This window comes from Ochotona curzoniae, unplaced genomic scaffold (assembly GCF_017591425.1).
Source record: "Ochotona curzoniae isolate NIBS_2020 unplaced genomic scaffold, NIBS_Ocur_1.0 contig_908, whole genome shotgun sequence".
Classification (NCBI taxonomy): Eukaryota; Metazoa; Chordata; class Mammalia; order Lagomorpha; family Ochotonidae; genus Ochotona; species Ochotona curzoniae.
In genome coordinates, this window is record NW_024466607.1 from 13,844,365 (window position 1) to 13,864,302 (window position 19,938).

At 50.6% G+C, this 19,938-nt stretch overlaps 1 protein-coding gene across 1 annotated transcript; it reads right to left on the reverse strand.

The window, feature by feature from the left end:
- Window positions 1-945: 945 nt before the first annotated feature.
- Window positions 946-19,577, reverse strand: LTF (lactotransferrin). The gene is made up of 17 exons (XM_040994355.1): window positions 19,535-19,577; window positions 18,130-18,293; window positions 16,717-16,825; window positions 16,249-16,431; window positions 15,801-15,948; window positions 15,021-15,076; window positions 12,641-12,819; window positions 12,206-12,380; window positions 11,363-11,517; window positions 10,226-10,316; window positions 9,392-9,439; window positions 7,809-7,964; window positions 6,271-6,412; window positions 3,273-3,340; window positions 2,436-2,620; window positions 1,731-1,920; window positions 946-1,040 (listed from the first exon to the last, which is right to left on the reverse strand). The coding sequence occupies exons 1-17, from the start codon at window positions 19,575-19,577 to the stop codon at window positions 1,006-1,008; spliced, it is 2,127 nt and encodes a 708-aa protein (XP_040850289.1). The 3' UTR covers window positions 946-1,005.
- Window positions 19,578-19,938: the final 361 nt, after the last annotated feature.

Here is a 19,938-nt window from a genome sequence, read left to right on the forward strand (position 1 = left end):
CTTGAATAGAACCCTCAGAACATGCTTCACATCGGGCACCCTGGAATGACATCGGGTGGCCATTCCCCATTCCCGGGTGCTGCGATGGCTGGGAGGCTGAGTGTGGCTTTTCCCCTGTTCTCCCTCCTTCCCCCAGATACAGGCAGAAGAAAAAGAAAATGCGAAAATAATGGTCTCACCCACTTTCCCCTAATCCTCAACCACTCCTATCCTACTCAACTATGTAAACACTATCAAAAATAAAATTTTAAAAAATTGAGCCATCATACCAGCCCTCTTAGTTATCTCCCAAAGACACCATCTCCAGATACCTTCAGTTTAAAGGTCAGGTTTTCAGGTTGAGGGGCACTCAAACACATAGTCCACAGCAAACCTCGTGGTGGCACAAATAGTCAGATATCTCTCTCTCTCTCTCTCTCTCTCTCTCTCACACACACACACACACACACACACACACACTGTATACCCAAAGGCAGGAAATTATGCCAAAGTAATAAACATCAGCAAATCTAGATGGAGAATATATAGAGATGTTCATTAAGCTTTTCTTTGACTTGTTTGGTATAAATGGAAATTTCCCCATTGCGGTCAAGCTGCCATGGATACTATCTGCAGAAAGACAAAGACAGACAGCTGGCCTCTCAGTCCACTCAGACTGCTGTCAGCAAATACAACAGACTGCATGGGTCAATGGCCAGAAGGCACCAAGGACTCGTTAGGTCACAGCCAGAAGCCCCCAGGAGCCTGGCGACTGGCCTCTGTGCAGGAATTGGGCAAGATGCATGAGTCTAGACATGACAAGTGATGTTTCACAAGCACTCCTTGTTTTATTCCCGGCTAAGATGATGCAGGGAACTATGGAAGCTGATGGGCTGGCCAAACCCAACTTAAGCAAAGGGAGGACAGGAGCCCCCCGGGATGATGATATTGGGGGCGGGGGCGGGACAGAGCGCTGGGAAGGGCTGAGGCTTCCTGAGTGAGGCTAGGCTGTCTTCCTCCAGGCTTTTACTTCCCAAGGAAAGCGCAAGCTTCCAGAAGTGCTGTGGAACACAAGAGAAAAGGAAATTCAGAGACTGATCTCTTGCTATCTGGGGCCTGGTACTAATTCCTCCTGGGGTGGTGGTGGGCTGTCCTCTGCATTGTTTAGTAGCATCCCTGGTTCAACCTCAGAGATGCTGGAAGCACCTGCTAAGCTATGCAAATCAGAAATACTTCCAGACATCACCAGCTGTCTCCTCAGGAGCTATGTGGCCAACCCTGGACCCACAGCAGCCCCCGGGGCCTGTGGCTGTGTGGGTGAGGAGCCAGAAATGGGAACCTGAAGGGTAACAGCCCGGTGTGCATACTGGAACTGGAGATTCTTCACCATTGCCCTGCTCTGAGGATCACCAAAATGCCTCTAAGGATTAAATAAATCAGAAATGCCTTGAAAACTTGCATCCTCTCTATCTCAAAGCCAGATGTTGTCATTTCTCCATGCAGTTGCGAATACGCCTGCTGCTGCACTCCTCCCAGTGAAATGGGTCACCGGTTTTCAGGGCTGATGTTCCTGTTAGCAAATCAACACTGTTTTTATTTCATTCTTTTTTTCATTCCTTCACTTTGTCCTTAAGCTTGTAACTTCCTAGAGTAGAGAGAGACTGCAGTGCCTGGACATTTGAGTGCCTGTCTTACTTCCTAGCATGCTGTGTGACCCTGACAACCTTGGCCTTCCCCTAGGGTCCACTTACGGGAGGTCGAGCACTGCTGCAGATGACCAATGGCCGCCACGTACTGGGATCCCAAATATTGCTCATATGTTGGTTTGCCCGGCAGCCTGGCCAGACACTCCGTGTTGTCATTAAATAGAAGGTTTGGGACATCGGACTTGAACAAACAGAACTCTCTTAGGCACTTACTTCCATTTTTCCCAAACTCAGCCTGTGTGGAAAAGAGCAGATGATCAGAGCCCAGCCAAGGAGAGCAGGAGAGCAAGCGAGCACACCCCCTCTAGTCTCGCCTCCAAGACCGAGGCCTCTCACCATCAACCTTCTTGCAGGTGACTTGATGATAGTGAGGAGTTTTGAGATCTGCCTCTAACATGGACCACCTACAACATTCCCCTAGACCAGCCTTCTCCACATGAGAACAGCTAGTTTCTGCAACTAACCAGGAAGCAGCCCCAGGCTGGTCACTCAGGCCCCCTGAGTCATGTCTCTTCCTCTATGTTCAGGAACCCCCACCATGGTTAGCTTGGATCCCAAATGCAGTGATGAAGGCGGATCTCAGCAGGGCCAGCGATGGCCCCGGGGTCTACTACATCCGGGCCACCAAGGGGCAGGGTGTGTCCACAGGAAGACAGAAGTTATAGCCATGAATCCCAGAGTTGAAGGATGGGTCAGACTTTCCTTCTATTCACACTCACGTGCCCAGCTCCAGGCCCTGCCAGCCTCTACCTGCTGCTGCAGCAGCACCTGCTCCAGGCGCTCCACCTTGTCCTTCCGAGACACCACAGCATGATTGGGAGCCACAGCCAGGTGGCAGCTCTTAGCTTCTGTCACAGGCTTCCGGCTGCCATCAAGGCATAGCAGCTCAAAATCCTCTAGCCTCAGCCCCCTGGCCCAGGATTCTCTGCTGTTTCCTGGAGGAGAGAGATGGTGGGTTCAGCGCCAAGAGCCCTGCTCAGCATAGGCATCTTTCGGGGGGTTGTGGGATCAGCCTCCCACTGTCCCCCCCAAATGCCTTCATCAATCTTTTATCAATCTCTTGTGCAGCAAGTGACTGAGGAATCAAGAATCGGGTTTTTTTTCTCCTCAGGGAAAGTGAAAGTTCAGAGTCTGGCTGGTAGACCATCTGCTGTCACCTGCACCTGCCTGTCATTCTGTCGTCACTAACTCCCAAGGAGTTTCCTGACCAGTGATCTGTGCACCCAACGAAGCCTCTATCTCTTCTGCATATGCTGGTGCCAGCTAAGAGTGTGTTTCTGAAGTTGACTAGACTAAGCCAATGAGTCGTGTGTGTGTGTGTGTGTGTGTGTGAATGAGAGAGAGTTCAGTTCCAAAACCCATATGAGAGACAGAGAGAAAATATTTAGACAGACAATATTCAGTTCCAAAACTCAAGTGAAATCTCCAGACGTTTCCATGTAGTTTGATCTAAAGAATTTTGGAATTCTTTTAAACAAATGTCTAGAAAAGGGTTATGCTATCTTCCAGCTGCAAGTTGGGACACTATGACATGCTATAATGCCCAGGACACCACTTCGAAGGAAGCAGGCAGAGTCCTGCACCTACCGTTGGTATTCTGCAAAACTGTGCTTGGTTTGATGAATGCAACATCTCCAGTGTCCTCGGCTAGGCACCTAGAACATCCCAGAAAATAAACACATCAAAGAAGTTTTAATACTTGTAATAGACAATGCAAAAACTATCAGGCAAACATATAAAAGTAAAAAATAAATTCTTCCAGAAGTTTTGGGTTTAACATAACATAAAGAGGGGGCTAGCACTGTGGCATATCAGACTAAGCCTCCACCTGCAGTGCTGGCATCCCATGAGGATGTCGGTTCAAGTTCTGGGTGCTCCACTTCCAATCCAGCTTCCTGCTATGTGTCTGGGAAAGCAGTAGAAAATGGCCCAAGTTCCTGGGTCCCTGCACCCACGTAGGAGACCGGAAAAAAAAAACTCTTGGTTCCTGGTTTGGATTGCTCAGGTTCCCTAGCTGTCGTGGAAGTACACATGAAAACCACATTGGGATTCTACCTAACTCCAGTGAGATTGGCCTACATTCAGAATTCCACTAACACCACCTGCTGGCATGGATGTGGGAAGAAAGGTACCCTCTTTCACTGTCGGTGGGAGTGTAGGCTAGTACAACACTATGGAAGTCAGTATGGAGAATGCTTAGAGAACTGCAAATAAACCTGCCATATAACCCAGCTATCCCACTCCTAGGAATATACCCAAAGGAAATGAAAACTGCATGTGAGAAGGGGATCTGTGATCCTATATTTACAGCCGCACACTCTACAATAGCAAAGACATGGAAACAACCCAGATGCTCACAAAAGTGTGGATAAAGAAAGTATGGTATGTCTACTTCATGGAATACTACTCAGCAGTTTAAAAGAATGAAATTCTACCATTTGCAACCAAATGGTTCCAACTAGAAACCATTACACTCAGTGAAATAAGTCAATCCCCAAGGAACAAATATCATATTTTGTCTCTGATATAAGGCAACCTTCACACAAAATAAAAGATCAATAGCCTTTTCAACTGTTTTTTGCTACATCTCATGACTTTTGATATTTTTGCTTTTACTTTCATTTCTTCAAAAAAATTTTTTTTTCTTATTTCTCCACTGACATAGGTCACACAGCACCATTTGCTTCAAGGAGGTTTTTTAATTTTTTTCATTTCTTCAGCAACACATTGGTCAATTAGTAGCATGTTGTTTACCTATTGTTATCAAAATCCTACTTTTCTTCCTATTGTTGATTTTGTTTTATGGCTTTTCATTTAACAGGATGTATGGTAACTGTGTAATAGGGATTATTATATCCAAATGTGAAGATACAATGCAATATGCATCTCTACTTCCAAATCAAAGATGGACTCCCAATGAAACTGTTAAATATATTTTAACAACAGGATGCTGGGCTCTCTGCCACTGTCCACACTTACAAAGTCAGGATAAACTTAAAGAGCAGAATGACAGGCTTAGGACTGTTTATAGAGGACTACATTACTGTAATAATATGGGGGAAATCTGTGGGGGAAGAGGGGACTTGGGCGGGGGTAGGGAGGAAAATCCCAGAGCCTATGGAACTGTATCATAAAATAATTTAAAATAACAAAATCTTAGAAAGAAAAGAAACAGTGCTTTCAGTTTCTCGGGGGTAGTCCATGGTTGGAAGGCACATCTGGTTCACTCTTGCCTGAGAATGCCTGGAACCTCTTGGGGTCAAGTTTGTGAGAACAGGTCCGTGTTTTCAGCACAAAGTGTCTCCATCTCTCACGCTAAGAACTCTGTTGAAATCCCAGGGAGAATGTTCTCCAGCACAGACTGGGTCACTCAGCCGAGCTGTGAATCATGGCCGAGAGAGGGGATAAGGATGTTTTTCCAACTCAAAACCCAAGGGACAGCAACTCCCACTCACTCCTTTTCATGAAGACACAACTAGAACTGTGCTCTCTTCTGACAAAATCAAGAAAGCTAAAAGTATGGGGCTGGGAAACAGGTTTTTAACGTGAAGGAAGACAAAGGGAATCCCAGGAGGGTGGCCATGATCACACATGGCAGGTGGCCTAGGACCTCCGGTAAGCCCAAGTCTTTACAAACTTGACATTGCCAGTCAGTGAAGAAAACAGGTGACATTCCATATGTGTCTGTGTGCGTGCAGGCTGCTACTCTACTGGCCAGCAGTTTTGAAACGAATGAGTAAATTTTGAGAAGCACAGAAATTTTTAAGATTAAGAAATCTGTGAACTCCAGAGTCAAATGGAAAGTCTCTTCCCTAAAGGAAATGTGACCTTGCCATGGGCCCTATGTCATCTGAGCATGATGTTCACCATGAGCATGACCACTGTGTTGGATGCTGCAGTGTGTGGGGTCACATGGAAGAGACACAAACGAAGTAAACGGCCCATGGCAGCAGGTGAGCAGGAAATAGCTCAAAGTCAAAAATGAAGAGCCAGCAGTGTAAGAATGTCAGAAATAGAGAGGTATGTCAGGTTTCCGGTCCCAAACTTCACAACTACCTTGTTACAAATGTCCACAGCACAGATGCCATTTGAAAACGAAAAAAAAATTGTCTTCTGGTATGACAGGGATGCTATGAGAGTGTGTTACCAGGAAAATAACACCTCAATGGAGGTTTGGGGGAAGAAAAGAACCATACGGTCTCTTTGATTTCTTTTTAGACATGTAACTATTGCATACTTACAAGTGGAATCCTTTAACAGTCTTCCCATTTGAAAACCCTTAATCACGTAAAGAATCTTTGTACAATCCCCATTCTTTCTCTTTTTTTTTTTTCCCAAAGCATCATAGGATATAGTCAAAATGACTCTGATACCCTCCCATCACTGACGCCAAAGCCAGTAAATCGGGTTAATCCGCTGTACCAGTCCCACACAATTTGCTCCTGGGACTTTCAAGTGCACTGCGCCATCTGGTGGAGAAGGGAGGAAAAGCCTAGGGAAGCTCTTCCCTGGCTCCTAAGCAGCATCTCTGAGAAGCAAGGCCCAGGAAGCAAAGTTCAGCGGGGACACCCAGGCACAGACTCACCGGAAAGCCCCAGTGTAGCCATAGTATCTCTCATTGTTGTTGGGCATGCACTTGTCCTCATTCATCTCATTCCCCACACACAGAGCACAGAGAAGGGAGTCGGGTTCAGCACCAGGGGCACAGCTCTGACTGAAGACTTCATCTGCAGGGAAAAAATGTGGGATGCCAGTCTTACAACCCACAGCCAGCACACCACCAAGGACACAGCTGGGTTCCAGTTCACAACATTGCCCAGGACAGATGGAGGACATTCATTGTCACCAAGAAGGTGTAAGACCACCCCGCACAACCCAGGACCTGCCAGTCTGAGGCATGAACAGCAAGCCCAGCAGAGGGAACCATGGCATCACAGGGGAATCCTGCCACCACAGCCTTGAGCAGGGCGGCTGTGCCTGCTCTCTGTGCTGCCCACTCAGGGGGCCAACTGTCACTTTTCCTCAGTAATGGAAATCCTGCTTTTCCCTGCACCCCATCCCCAACACCCAGGCTACCTGGTTACCCAAGACCTCTCCGAGGCCCTGGGGCTGGTACAGCCATGTGGCTGGGTCCCAGCCAGGAGTGTCAGATGCCAGCTAACTCCTTTTACCCCTTCTTCCTTCCCTCGTCTTGCACACGGAGTGCAGAAGCAGGGACTGGCCCTCCAGTAGGTGGGAAGTGAGCCGTGAGGTGACCCTTGATCATGGATTCCACTGATAGCAGTGTGGCCATTCCCTCCCCAGATCTGGACAGCCCCCCTCTGGAATTGACTCACATGACAGCATTACTATTTATGTCTCTTGTATTGGTGGTAGGCAGGGGGTCTGTTCCTTGTAGCTTTTCCTAAGCTGAGTTAACTCACTGTGTGATTTGTCCCCAAGAAGGAAGGAATACAGGTACCTCACGGAGGACCTGTCATCCTTCAGCAGACTCCCCTCACCCTTGCCCCTGAAGCAGGCCCATTCTGCCAGCTTCAGGAAAGCCTGAGGAGCAGCCCACCACACCCTGGCAGCCACTCCACAGCTCCAAAGACTGGGAAGAGTGGCTACACTGTGCCCTGCTGGGGATGGGTGGAGTCTAACCATGACCAAAACTTGTGCATCAATGCAGCACAACCCTGCTCTAGCAGGTAACGATGGCATTAAGATCATATGCTGCCCCCCTTCACGTGGCCCACAACTTGCAGGGCCTATCATGTGTTGATCCAGTTAAGTTGGGGCCGAGGGCAGACCCTGAAGGTCTCATCTGGTTCCTTTGCCATGTGTGGAGCAGGGAGTTTGTTCTGCTTAGTAAACAGGTCAATCTTTCAGGTGGCAGGCAGGTGCTTTCACAGAAAGCCACCTCTGAGGAGCTCAAAAATACCTGTGCACCTCCCAAGCCCTGCACCCATTTCAAGGACACAGAGAAGCCCGTTGATGCTCTGGTCTCTGGCCTTGGCGGGCATGGGTGGGCATCAACAGTGCTGGGCGGGGGTCTCCTAGGGTCACCATGCCTTGCACCAGAATAGACTCCCAACCACCTGCCCAGCCCTCCCCACCCACCACGCCCTCGGCCTGCCTCACCAAACTTGCAGGAGCCTGTGCGGTTGAGGAGCAGGCCCATGGGGATATTCCAGCCTGCTGTCCTGCCCACGGCGGTGTGGCACGACTTTCTGCCTTCCAGATTGTTCCAGGTGATTTCTGGGTCAGATGTTCTCACCACCGCCACAGCGGGATACCCTGGCACAGCCAATGACAAACAAGCAGTATTCAACACACAGCAGGCATGACCCAGCAGTTATCTACAATCCAGGCGACCACTGCCTCAGATACCTGCCTGTTGCTGGGTAGACCATGAAGTCCTAGCCTGTTGCCCTTATACTCAGATGACACTGATCAGATTTATAACATAAAATAGGAAGACAAGCTGATCCTGCAGGCCACCATTATGGTAAAGCCAATAAAGCCATTGCCTGGGACGCCAGCATCCCAAATAAAGGCCGGTTCCAGTCCTGGCTGCTCCATTTCCTCCCCAGCTTCTTACTAATACACCTAGGAAGCAACAGAAAAATGGTCCAAGTCCACATGGGAGACCCAGAAGAAGCTCCTGGCTTCAGCCATTGTGACCATCTGGGGAGAGAATTGGCAGGATGCGAGACCTCTCTCTTGTCTGCCCCTCTCCCTCTGTAGTTCTTTCAAATAAGTAAATAATTAATAAGAAAAAATAACAGAAAAGTTGATCCCTTAGTGGTGGCAGGAAAACTGACCAGGAGCAGCCACAAATGTGTGAGCTGCAAAGTAGCAGCTCGCCTTCAGACGTAGCCTGGTGAAGCAGCAGACACCGCTGCTGTGCTGTGCATGGGATAAATGCAGCGACTGCCACCAGACCAGCAGCTGGGGACACCAGGGAACACATCTCCAAGGACCATCCTGACCGGAGTCCAGCCCAACCCTGCCTTGCACCAAACAGGGCTGAACATGACTTCCATCTTTCTGATGGACACCCCAGCATCTGATTTGGCACAAGAGATCAAGGTTCAAAGCCGAGGTCTGCCAAAACCTGTGCACAGCTGTAATTGGGATCCTGGGCCCTAGGGGGCCCTTGGGTCCAGTGTTTCCTCACCACAAAAGAAAGGCAAGCAATGCCCCTCCTTCCGTATGATCTGGCCACAACAGGGAAGTATCAGAGAGTTCTCTGCCAAGCAAAGGCCACTGGATGCATCAGCCACCATCAGTCTTCTCTGTGAACTATTTAGATCTCTGAAAGTATTTCTGGCTTCTACATGAGCATATCTTTTGGTGTTTTTTTTCCCCTAATCTTTATCTTCATTTTATTTGAGAAAAAAAAGAGAGATTGATCTTCCATCCACCAGTCGATTTCCAAAATGCCTGCAACAGCCAAGCCTGTACCAAACCAAAGCCAATCTGGGTCTCCCATGTACGTGACAGGGATCCAAGTACTTGAGCCATCAGTTGCTGTCTCCCTGGGCACACCTCAGCAGGAAGCTGACCCGGAAGCAGAGGAACCAGGACTCCAGCCACATGGCATCATGGCATGTGCATAACCCGAGGAGCACTAGGCATCCACTCCACCTTTGAGCTTTCGTAGATGTTCCCGCCACCTCCAACAAGAACTTGATCCTGAAAATGACGGATCCCAGACTCACCGTCTGCTAGTCTATTCACACAGTCAGTGTCGTGATGCTCTCGGGATGCTGAAAGAACAAATCGAAGAAAAACATCATCAAACACTCACATTCTCTGAGAGAGAAGCCTCCTTTGTAAATCTCAACACCGCAGAATCCAATTGAAAGCAGCTCACCCAGGCTAAAGGAACAAATGGATGAGAGTATCTTCGCAAGCTCATGGGAAATACTCTCAATTCCATCCTTTGACGCTCCCGGAAGTACCCTCCTTGTGTGTTCACCCAAAGACCTGGCACCATGTTCACAGCAGCAGGGCTCGCAGTGGCCACTGGCTGGAAATGACGCAAATGCCCATCCACTGTCACACAGATGGAGGACTGCAGAGACCCTGGAAGTGATGCTCTGTGACAAAAGCGCCGGATAGTCACCAGCTGCAAATTTCGCTGGAGGTGCCACGCTGACTTGTGAGCCAGGGAAACCAAACCTTAACACCATCCATGCTGTGCTACTCCTCTTCCATTATACACATACAAGCAGGTGGAGCTGAGTCTGCACTCTGAGAAGGTGGGGCAGCAAGGTGGCTGAACTTAGCTGTGTCTCCATTTGGGCACAGGTGCACGGGGCACACGGCTTATCACTGAGTTGTGCACCCTTGTCTTTGCAGAAATGACATTCTCTTAAAATACTTCAAAGTGTAGCAGGCTGTATGGGCAACATGGCCTCTTCTATTGATTTGTTCCCAATTCCCTTGGCACCTGTCCTCCCCTCAAGATCCAATGAGTGGGGCTACTGCTCCCTACCAGCATCCCAAGTGCCAGTGGAAACAAACCCCAATAGGTCACAAACTCCACTTACTTGGATTCTCGGCCAGGACAGGCACCAGCCCACATTTGCCTGCGGTGTAGATATGCCCTCCGTCCAGACTCATGGCATCAGCTTCCCCTTTCTGAGGAGACAAAGCAAAACACCGATGCACAGTGAGGCTGCTCCCCCGCTCTGCCCGCTGCTGCAGCGTGCCGAGAGCTGGCTTCACATCAGCTGGCCCAGAGAGGCAACACCCAAAGGAGACACCATGATGCCACAAGGACCTTCAGCCCCATGGGCCTTTTATCTTCCATCAACACAGCTGGAAAGACCAGGGTTAGTTGCATTAACCCTCTGTCCCCTGAACAAAGCCAAGGACATTCCATTTCCTAGGACACAGGATACTCACTGAGGAGACAAACAGTTGGGAGAGCTGGCCGCTCATAGCTCACCCTGCCGGCACAGCACCCAGCAACCCGGGGCTCCTGGTGACAGCCAAGTCAGGGGACACAGACCACGGTCACTACTCCAACTAAGCCACAGCCATAAGACACAGATCTTGAAATCATTTACTCATAAATGTTTCCCAAAAAGGGATTCACGTGGAATAATGTTCATGACCCATGGCTCACCAAAAGGGACTCAAAGGCTACAACCCAGCATCACTGTGTGCAGAACCCTGGACACACAGGAAACAAACAAAACCTTCATACAGGGCCTGGCATGGTAGCCCAGTAGCTAAAGTCCTCACCTTGCATGCACCAGGATCCTATATGGGCATTGGTTCTAATCCCAGCAGCCCCACTTCCCATCCAGTTCCCTGCTTGAAGCCTGGAAAAGCAGTCAATTATGGCCTAAAGCCTTGGGACCCTGCACCCACATGGGAGACCCAGAAGAGCTCCTGACTCCTGGCTTTAGATTGGCTCAGCTCCAGCCATTGCAGCTGCTTGTGGAGTGAACCATCATATGGAAGATCTTCCTCTCTGCCTCTCATCCTCTCTGTATATCTGCCTTTCCAAAAATAAATAAATAAATCTAAAAAAAAAAGTCCCCGCCCTGAGTCAGTCTGACTTCACCACACCCATCGTGACCTCTGGGATCCCGAGCCCTGGACTTGGGTCTTCCAAGGTGAGCACACATCCTCCCCCAACACACACATACAACCCTGCCCCACACCCTGCCACCTACCAGGATGAGGGTAATGCAGTCCTCCGTGGTGGGTGCCGAGGCACAGGCCACATTGCCGTTGCTCAGGTGGCTCCACCGGTTGCACTTGTGTTGCTCCTTGTTGCCCACAGCACACCACACCACCAGCGACTCCCGGGCTGCCACAGCCGCCTCCGCTGTCCAGGGGGATGACACAGGTGGATGGGGGCCTTGAGCTTGCCTGGCACAGGGGTCCCACCTCGTGGCTGCGCTAGCTCCTATCTGATCCTTTCTCTTCCACTCCTCAGCTCCCCAGACTTGTGGCTCCATCCCTTAGGACACCCTCCCTGGTCTCCAGCCCTCCATCCCCATAAACCCCTAGTGGGACAGCATGTCTAGCAACTGTCTCAAGGTCAAAGCCCAGTGACACAGAAAGCAACATCCAGTCCAGGGGACCAGGAGACCTGCCTGACTTCTCCTAAGGCTCAATGTCACCACCGCAAACCCCAGGGCAGCCTCCTACTTAATCCTAACCCACAGCAAAGACCCCAGTGAAGGAAGAGCATGGCTGACATTGCCCCAGGGTCCAGGGCCCGGCACCACTGGGTAGTCCCCCAGGCTCTATTTTCACTTACTATATGCCAACTTGATTTTTTTCAGCTAGAACTGGGGAGCCCAATGCACATGGGTGCCTATAGAAATAATCTCCAGCTGGTACAAGCTGGGTGAGATCCCTCAAATGCCCCAACTTGGTCAACAAAAGACATAACTCCACGAAGCCCATGATGCTAACCACCGAAGAACAAGGCCACATTGCCCAGAAGGCCTCGCCACAGCTCAGCCCACACACTGGCTGGCTCTAGGGACCACCCGCCACCCACTCACTTTTCCCCATGTTCCGGAGTGCAGTGACATAGCTGAAGCCAAGGTATAGTGCAGCATCTATCTTCTTGGGGACCCTCAAGAACCCAATGGCAGAGTCCTTGAACAGCAGGTCCTTCTGCCCTTTAAGAGAGCCAAAGAGCTTGAAGGTTGGCGACTTGTTGTGCCCAAACTTTTCCTGATGGAGGAAAAGAGAAGGATGGGGTCAATGGTGAGCAGGGCTTCTTTGTTTTGATCCTAAACAAAAAACTTGGTAGACTCCTACCCCAAGACGCAAGCTCTGCCACCCATGACTTGGGCTATGCAAAGTTCCTGAGTCCAGGTACCCTAAGACCGTGGGGCACTTGTCTTCTGCAGCAGTCCCTGAGGCATGGGACTTCCTGTGGGACTTCACGGGTCAAAGAGGTAGGTGAGGCCAGGGCATGGGGACCTTGGTACCTGTGCCTGGTTAAGGAAATTCCAGATGTCATCCTCCTTTCCATTCACGCTCCGGGCCACAACAGCGTGGGAAGGAACTCGGGCCAGGTGGCACTGCTCATACTCGCCCACTGGCCTCCGGGTGTTGTCTGGGCAGAGCAGCTCAAACTCATCCCTCGCAGCCTTGTCAGGCAGGTCCTCTGGTTGTGGGGGACAGTAGGAGGGAGGGGTGGAGAGTTCAGAGGAGATACTCTTGACATAACTAAGAGCTGGCCTTCTCCCCAAAGACTTCCATCCTACATGATCAGCCACTGCAGGTCATGATTTACCCTCAGAATGCTCAGACAAGAAAAGACAGTGCCTAGAGAAGCTCTGGCCTGCCAAGGGGTAACCTCGGAGGGAGTTGTCTTGGGCTCAGGTGCAGGTGCAGCTGCAGCCTGGTGAGCCTGGGAGGTAAAAGGGACCCAATTCATGTCCAACGCAGCTGTTTGGAAAAGGATTACCTTGCAAAGGGCAACCCAGGGGATGGCCATAGGAGGTTGCCTCACCCACACCTCTAGAAAGAACAAAAATGACAGAAATGTCAAGGTACAAAGCACAAGTCACTTTCCCACACCAGCTATAAAGAAGGGGAAAGAGCATGTGGGTAAGTTCTACCAGATCTTGGAAATGTTAATCCACATGTTACTCAAAATGTTCAGAATACATACTGATAGAAGAATTTCAGGGCTGGCATGGTGGTATAGACGCTAATCATCTACCTATGGCACCAGCATCCCCTATGAGCACTGGTTCTAGTCCTGGCTATTCAACTTCCAAACCAGCTCCTTTCTATGGCCTAGAAAAGCAATGGAGAATAGCCAAGGTCCTTGGGCCCCTGTATCCACATGGGAGATCCAGAAGAGGCTCCTGGCTGCTGGCCTCAGATCAGCTCAGCTCCAGCCATTGCAGCCATTTGGGGAGTGAACCAGCAGATGAAAGGTCTTTGTCTTGCCTTCTTGCTAGAAATCTGCCTCTCCAATAAAAAAAAATGAATCTTTAAAAAATAATATAAGAAGCTGTCATTAGTACAACCTTGTTGTCAAAATTAGAGAAAGAAGAGGGACGATTCCTGGAACTAATTTTCCTTACGAACAAAATAAAAATTCCCAGGTAATGTATTAGCTAACTCTGTCTAACAGTATTTTAAAACACTGGTAAATCAGGAATAAGGCTTATTGGCTTATTCTGTTAACAAAAGAATGACTGAATGTTAAACATAATAATAAAATAACCCACCACATCAGAGGAATAAAAGAGGAAGACTACGAGTTTGCCTTAACCTTAACAAGTGCAGAAAAACACACAGGTGCTCAACATCTACATGTGGGGTTTTCTGTTTGTTTGCTTGCTTGTTTCAGAAAACAAGCAGTTCAGAAGTTGATTAGCCTGACTGCACACATCATCTGGAAGTTGTGTAGTTGCTACCACAGGGGAAAGTGTCTCACTGGAAAGGGAAAAAGTGAGAAAGACAGACCCACACCCAGTTGTGAGGTGGATGACACAGATAGGTATGTGAGCAGGGAGTAGAGGGATCTTTCATCTTACAGGAAATCCTTGTAGTTTGGGGGTGAACATGAAGACCCCCCCAGAACCTAAATCAATCAGGCAAAAGTGATAGATCTGAACTCATCAGCAGCAGAGACTGCTGCACTGCACAGGCTGCTGGGCTCAGGATCGTGACTGAGAAAGAACATTCCTGAAGCCTAGAACAATTGTTTTCTATCAAAGGAAAGACTCGTACCTTCACCCAAGAAACCAAGCACAAAACCACAGAAAAAAACTGTCAGCAGATTAAGTAAGACAAAGTCAAGTAGATGCGCAGAGCTGATCCATCCACAGGAAGTCAGAGGAATGCAAAGGAAACCACAAAGCTACCCAGGACTTTGAAGCCACCATCTAGACAAAAATAACCACCAGGAAAGTTCCAGAGCACCCAAAAGGAAGTGAGACCACAGGCAGAGAGGTGATGAGAGCAAGAGTCCTAGGAGGTGGTGACTGAGGTTCATGAAACGGCACCTGTGGGTGGTGAAGAAGGACCGCCTGTGGGCTGGCTGTGAGGTGGAGGACAGCCCTGAACCATAGGATCCATACAGCTACCCACACCACAGGCCCAGCTTTTTGAGGCCAGATGCCTCTGCCACAGCCTGCTGTCCCAGGCTCATGGAGCTGCCCTGCCAGACCATGTCCATCTCTATCTTAGGGGACATGCGACATCAACGTGCCTCAGCGGAGGTGACCCTGAACATGAGGGGGGCAGGAGGCAGCGGGCTAAGCCCTGCAAGGAACTGTGCCGAGCTCCACAGTGGGAACTGAGATGGAATGAGACCCTGGGGGAAGCAGGCAGTGCTCACGCTCTTACCAAACACCGTGCTCTGCCGGATAAAAGCCACATCTCCAGCCCCATCTCTCAGGCACCTATGAGTAAGAAAGCCCAAAAGGTGAGCATGGTAGCCCTGCCTCACCTTGTGCCCAGGAGGACACTGGCCCTCGACCCCTAACTCCAAAGGGCAGGTAAGGAAGAGGGGGCTTAGAGATTCCTGCCTTCTGTTTGCAGCTTTGAGCTAACAAAACTTTATCCCTGCAAAGAGCATTTGGATGCCTCTGCCCTAGCAGGGAAAGCCTTGGAAGTCCCAGGCCTGGTACCCAAACCAACAGAGCTAGGGAGCCTCACTTCTGTAGGGTGTCCAAGACCAGGTAGGAAAAGGGTGCTCGACTTTGGCAGAGGAGAGAGAGGGCATTGCCAGACCAGATCCTTGGTCACTTGACTCTGGGAGGGAATGGGGGGACACCAGCTGTCCCTCTCAGAGCCCTGGACTAGACATTCTCCCAACAAGCCCCATCAGTTCTGTGTGGTTAGGGGAGGGGCAGAAGCTAGAGGAGAAGTCCAGAACAGTGTGGGAGCAGAGTCAAATCCAGGGCTCTCTGGGTAGACAGAAGGGGCCACTGGGAGAAACAGAAGGCCCACCAGCCTGGTGCAAAGCCTCGGGGGCAGGGTACAGGCTGGGAGGAACCAGGGTCTGAAGGACTTAGCCATGTGCTGGGCAGGGCAAGCCTCATCTTGGGCTCCAACTTCTCCATCTATAACTCTGAGAACAGGTAGCACTTGGGTCCCTTGGGTAAAGGGGACAGGACCACTCACCTGAAGGCACCAGAGTAGCCAAAATAGGGCTCCTGGGAAGAAAAGGCACACTTGTTCTTCCCTGTCCCCACACACAGCTGGCACAGGCTCGGGTACCTATTTCCATCTGCCCCAGGCACACAACTGCCAGAGAAGAACTTGGCCACGGCTGTGGAGCACAGAGAAATGAACTGCAGGGGGAGTCAACCCTGGACACCCTCCCACCCAGCCTAACAGTGCCCCCTTGCCAAGAGCTCAGGAAGCCCTCTCCCAGCCCCAACAGGGCAGCCTTCATGTGTTGAGGAAAAGGCAGAGATGGCCTGGGCTGCAGGTGCAGTGGGTCCCTTGGGTACCCATCTCGAGCTGGTTCACCTCTTTCCCACTGGGGTTCACCCTACACAGTCACCTACGTTTGCCAACTAGAAACCTTTGCTCCAACCAGATCACCCATAGACCCTGGCCAGCTCACCTTCTTCAAGGGGCTTGGTCGGCCCCTTCCAGTTCAAGAATGACCGAAGTGTCCCAATGGGGATGTTCCAGCCAGCCGTCCTGCCCAAGCCTGTGTGGCAAGACTTCAGCCCTCGCAGCTGGTTCAGCTGGAAGTTGCTACCCTTCCTGGCCACGGCCACAGCATAATAGTGAGTCTGCGGCTCTACAGAGGGGTGGAGAGAACCGGAAGCTATTGGCTGGGACCAGAAGGAGAATGATACCCAACTCCACCCAACCAAGCCACTGATGTGAGGGGACACATGCCCCTGCCCCCCAGCCCTGCTCTCAGCTCAGCAATTACAGCAACGAGGTTGTCTGGCCCAGAAAATCCAGCACATCCTGTCCCTGATACAGGACACTGACCCACACACTTGTCCACTCCTGGCTCCACAGGGCTCAGGACCAAAGTCAGGGTCACCTGCCTGCTGGGTCCCTAGGGAAGACTCACTCTCTGGGGTCCCGTAGATTTCTGCAGCAACAGGCTTCAGGTTGTAAGGGTCCTGGCTGTACTGAAACAGCAAGCCACTGTCCACGGTCATGGCGTCTGCCTTGTTTCCCTGGAAATGGAGAGGCCAGTCAACAAAGAGGCTTCCACATCCCTTACCTGCAGCATGAGGTACATTTTCAGCAACCCCTTCCTCACAGAAAAATGAACACACTTTTGCCAACAGTACACAATAAGCTGGATGCTGCCTAATTCCTGATTTATCAAAGAATCCCCCCAGAACGACTGTTTCTGACTTTGGGCTGTGGCAACCATGCTCTCATGGGTGGTTTAGCCCAAGGCCTAGGGAAAGGCACTTAGGGGGTGGAATTGCCAAAGCCAAGAACATGCTTCGTGCCACAGCCCCAGCTGCTGCTGTCATTCTATTTCCAGAAGACTGGGAGCGCTGTTTCCAAATGGCACTAACCATGAGGACAGCAGAACCAGTGACAGCCCAGGCTGTCCTTCTGTGAACTGTGATTCCCCCAGAAAAGGCAGGTGCCAACAGATTTCTTTGGTCTGATGTTTAAGGGGAACACTGTGCGGTTATGTTCATTAAAGATTTCTTCTGACCGTATTGATCAGTGTTGTGTGACCACCACAACAGATCTGAGACAACCTACTTAGGGAGGAAAGAGGAGGTTGTAAGGCTTACAGTTTGACAGGCTCACAGTCCAAGAACAGGCAGGACCCAGTAGCTGGGCCCTAGAAAAGGTGTTCCTTCCAGAAAAGTCCAAGGCAGTGAAGTTGGGTTTTTCCTGCAAGTTCTACCCTAATAACTTCAATGGCAAGCGTACTGAAAGGGTGTGACTCTGTATCTCCAAGGTCTCTTTGAAGCCACCAGGATTTATTCCTAGGGATTTCATTCCAGCAACCCAACCCAATCCAAACCCCTCCAAAAGCCCTGCCTCCAACACCACAGCTGGATCGTTTCCTAATCTTGCTCCCATTAACAGAAGACTTTGCAGACCAACTCTCCAACACATGGGCCTTTGACATCCAAATGAACATCCACACCATGGCACAAATATTCTGCATACAGCATTTTTGCTATATGATTCTACCCCCTGCCAATTTGAATTTGTCCTTTAACGTATACACAGCTATTGCCTGTACGAGCTAGCGTGTGTTCTCTCACTCTGGGATTGGTTTGTTTTCATTTTATTTGAAACACAGAGAAAGAGAAACAAAGGTAGACTTTGAGAGTTTCCATCTGCTAGTTCAGTACCCTAGATGGCTAAACAACCAGGGTTAGGCCAGGCCAGCTCATTCCTTGGAGGGAGGACCTGCTCCCCACTTCTAGGTGCCCCAGCAGTGAATCCCAGGTCAAGGAGCACATTCTGTTCCTCTTCCACCCGACAGGTGGCACCCACTCACCGCGATGGCCAGGGCACACTGCTGGATAGAAGGCTTCCGGACACAGGAGATGCGTGGGCCACCCTGCTTTCTCATGTACTTCTGCAGCAAAGAGCATTTTGTTTTCTCTGCCCTGGATTTGGTACACCATCGAATGCCCTTCCTGGGGACAGCCAGACACAGTGCTAGGAGAAGAACAAAGAGGGATCACTCAGCTGTGGTCATGGCCATCTTGCCTTCTGCTAGTTTTCTAGAAGCTTGCCCTTGGCTGCCCTCCCTCCCTGTAATCCCATAGGCCCTACCCCCAAGGACCAGTCCCTGGGGAGCACATGGGTTCATGTACCTGAGTCACCTCCGTTCCCCTGTGTACCTGTAGACCACAGGTAGGATGGGTCAATTTTGCCTAGTTACCAATCCATCAACACACTACAACCCCTAACACCAGGAACAATGCGATGGTTGTCTGACACTGGGTGGGAATGAGAATTAGCTCTAAGTGAACATGAAAAGTCTTTCTGAGAATAAGGGGAAAATGCTCCAATACTGATGTGCAGTGATGGCTATGCCACTTGATAAACTTCCTGAAAATCATTAGATGGTACACAAAACAGGTGAATTTTCTGAAATATGCAACGTTCAAGGTCAAGTTGGCTTTCAACAGCTGTGTTTAAAGCCGACTATTTCCTGAAGCAGAGCTGGGTCTGCCACTTCTGCTGTCTCAGATGCTATCAACGTAGGCCTGCCTGGAGCCCCGCCAAAGCATGCTGCCCTAACCCTCTCCTGTGGAAGCACACTGCTTCCACAGGTCTCCAAGGTCTCCACTGGCCTCCAAGGTAGGAACTGGGACAGGTGAAATACACCCCACCCATCCTTCCTTACAGACCATTGGGTCGAACAGGAAACCCCCAAGTCCCTTCCAGCCTGGACCCCAACCACTGAGAGAGCAGAAAGCAGGAATCCTATAGGGCAGCTGCCCCCCTTCCTTGAGACAGGACTAGGCTTTCCATAGCCCCAAAGCATCCGGGCCTACAACCCACCAACACAGGTGCCAAGAGAGCCCAAGACTCAGCTGCCAATGAACCAGACTGTGATGCAACTCCGCATCAGAGTGCTGGATCATAGACTGTGACCATTCCCTCTGGAAATATAAGGCTTCCTCCCTCCCTGCTTCTCCTAGGATACCCCAACCTTCAGCTGGTTCTAGCTGTCAGATTACAGGGTTCACTTCCCACCATCTGTCTCAGATGCTCCCAGCCCCAGGAGACCTCTAAACCAGCAAGAGGCCCTGGCCCAGCCCTTTCTGGACTTCGGAAAGTTCTAGACCATGCCATAGCCCTGTTCCTGTCCCTCTCTAAGCCCTGTTGGTTCACTGCCACGGTGGCTTCCCAGGCTGCAGGCTCAGGGTTGGGTCTGCACCAGCACTCACCAAGCACCCCCAGGAATATCAGGCTGGAAAAGGTGAGCCTCATCTCTGCTATCCTGCAGTGACTTGGCAGCGATGGCTCTGCCGCCTGCACCTGCCCTGCTCCCCTTTATCCAGGGCTCGGTGACGTCATGGGCTCTGCCCCGCCCTGTTGCCCAATATGCATCCCTTCTCTCTCCACGCTTCTCTAGTCTCCAGCTCAGCTAGTTCCTCAAAGCTCTGGAAAGCCCTGAGGGGAGAAGAGGAGAGGAGGAGAAGGTGGGGGATTGGTGCACAGCCAGGGCGCTACCTCCCCAGGGGAAACCCTGTCAGCTCTGCACCTGGCAAGCCTGCTCTGCTCTGCCAGGTCTCACCCACTGACCCACAGCACCCCTGCCTTTCAGAGGGTGGGACACACAGCAGAGGGT

Excerpts from the sequence above, each read along its gene's own strand:
- LTF (XM_040994355.1), bottom strand. The coding sequence starts at position 19,577 with ATGAGGCTCACCTTTTCCAGCCTGATATTCCTGGGGGTGCTTG. Across the intron at positions 15,077-15,800 it reads GGCTACTCTGGTGCCTTCAG|GTGCCTGAGAGATGGGGCTG; the intron begins GTGAGTGGTCCT and ends TCTTACTCATAG. Across the intron at positions 12,820-15,020 it reads CCGGCAGAGCACGGTGTTTG|AGGACCTGCCTGACAAGGCT; the intron begins GTAAGAGCGTGA and ends CCCCACAACCAG.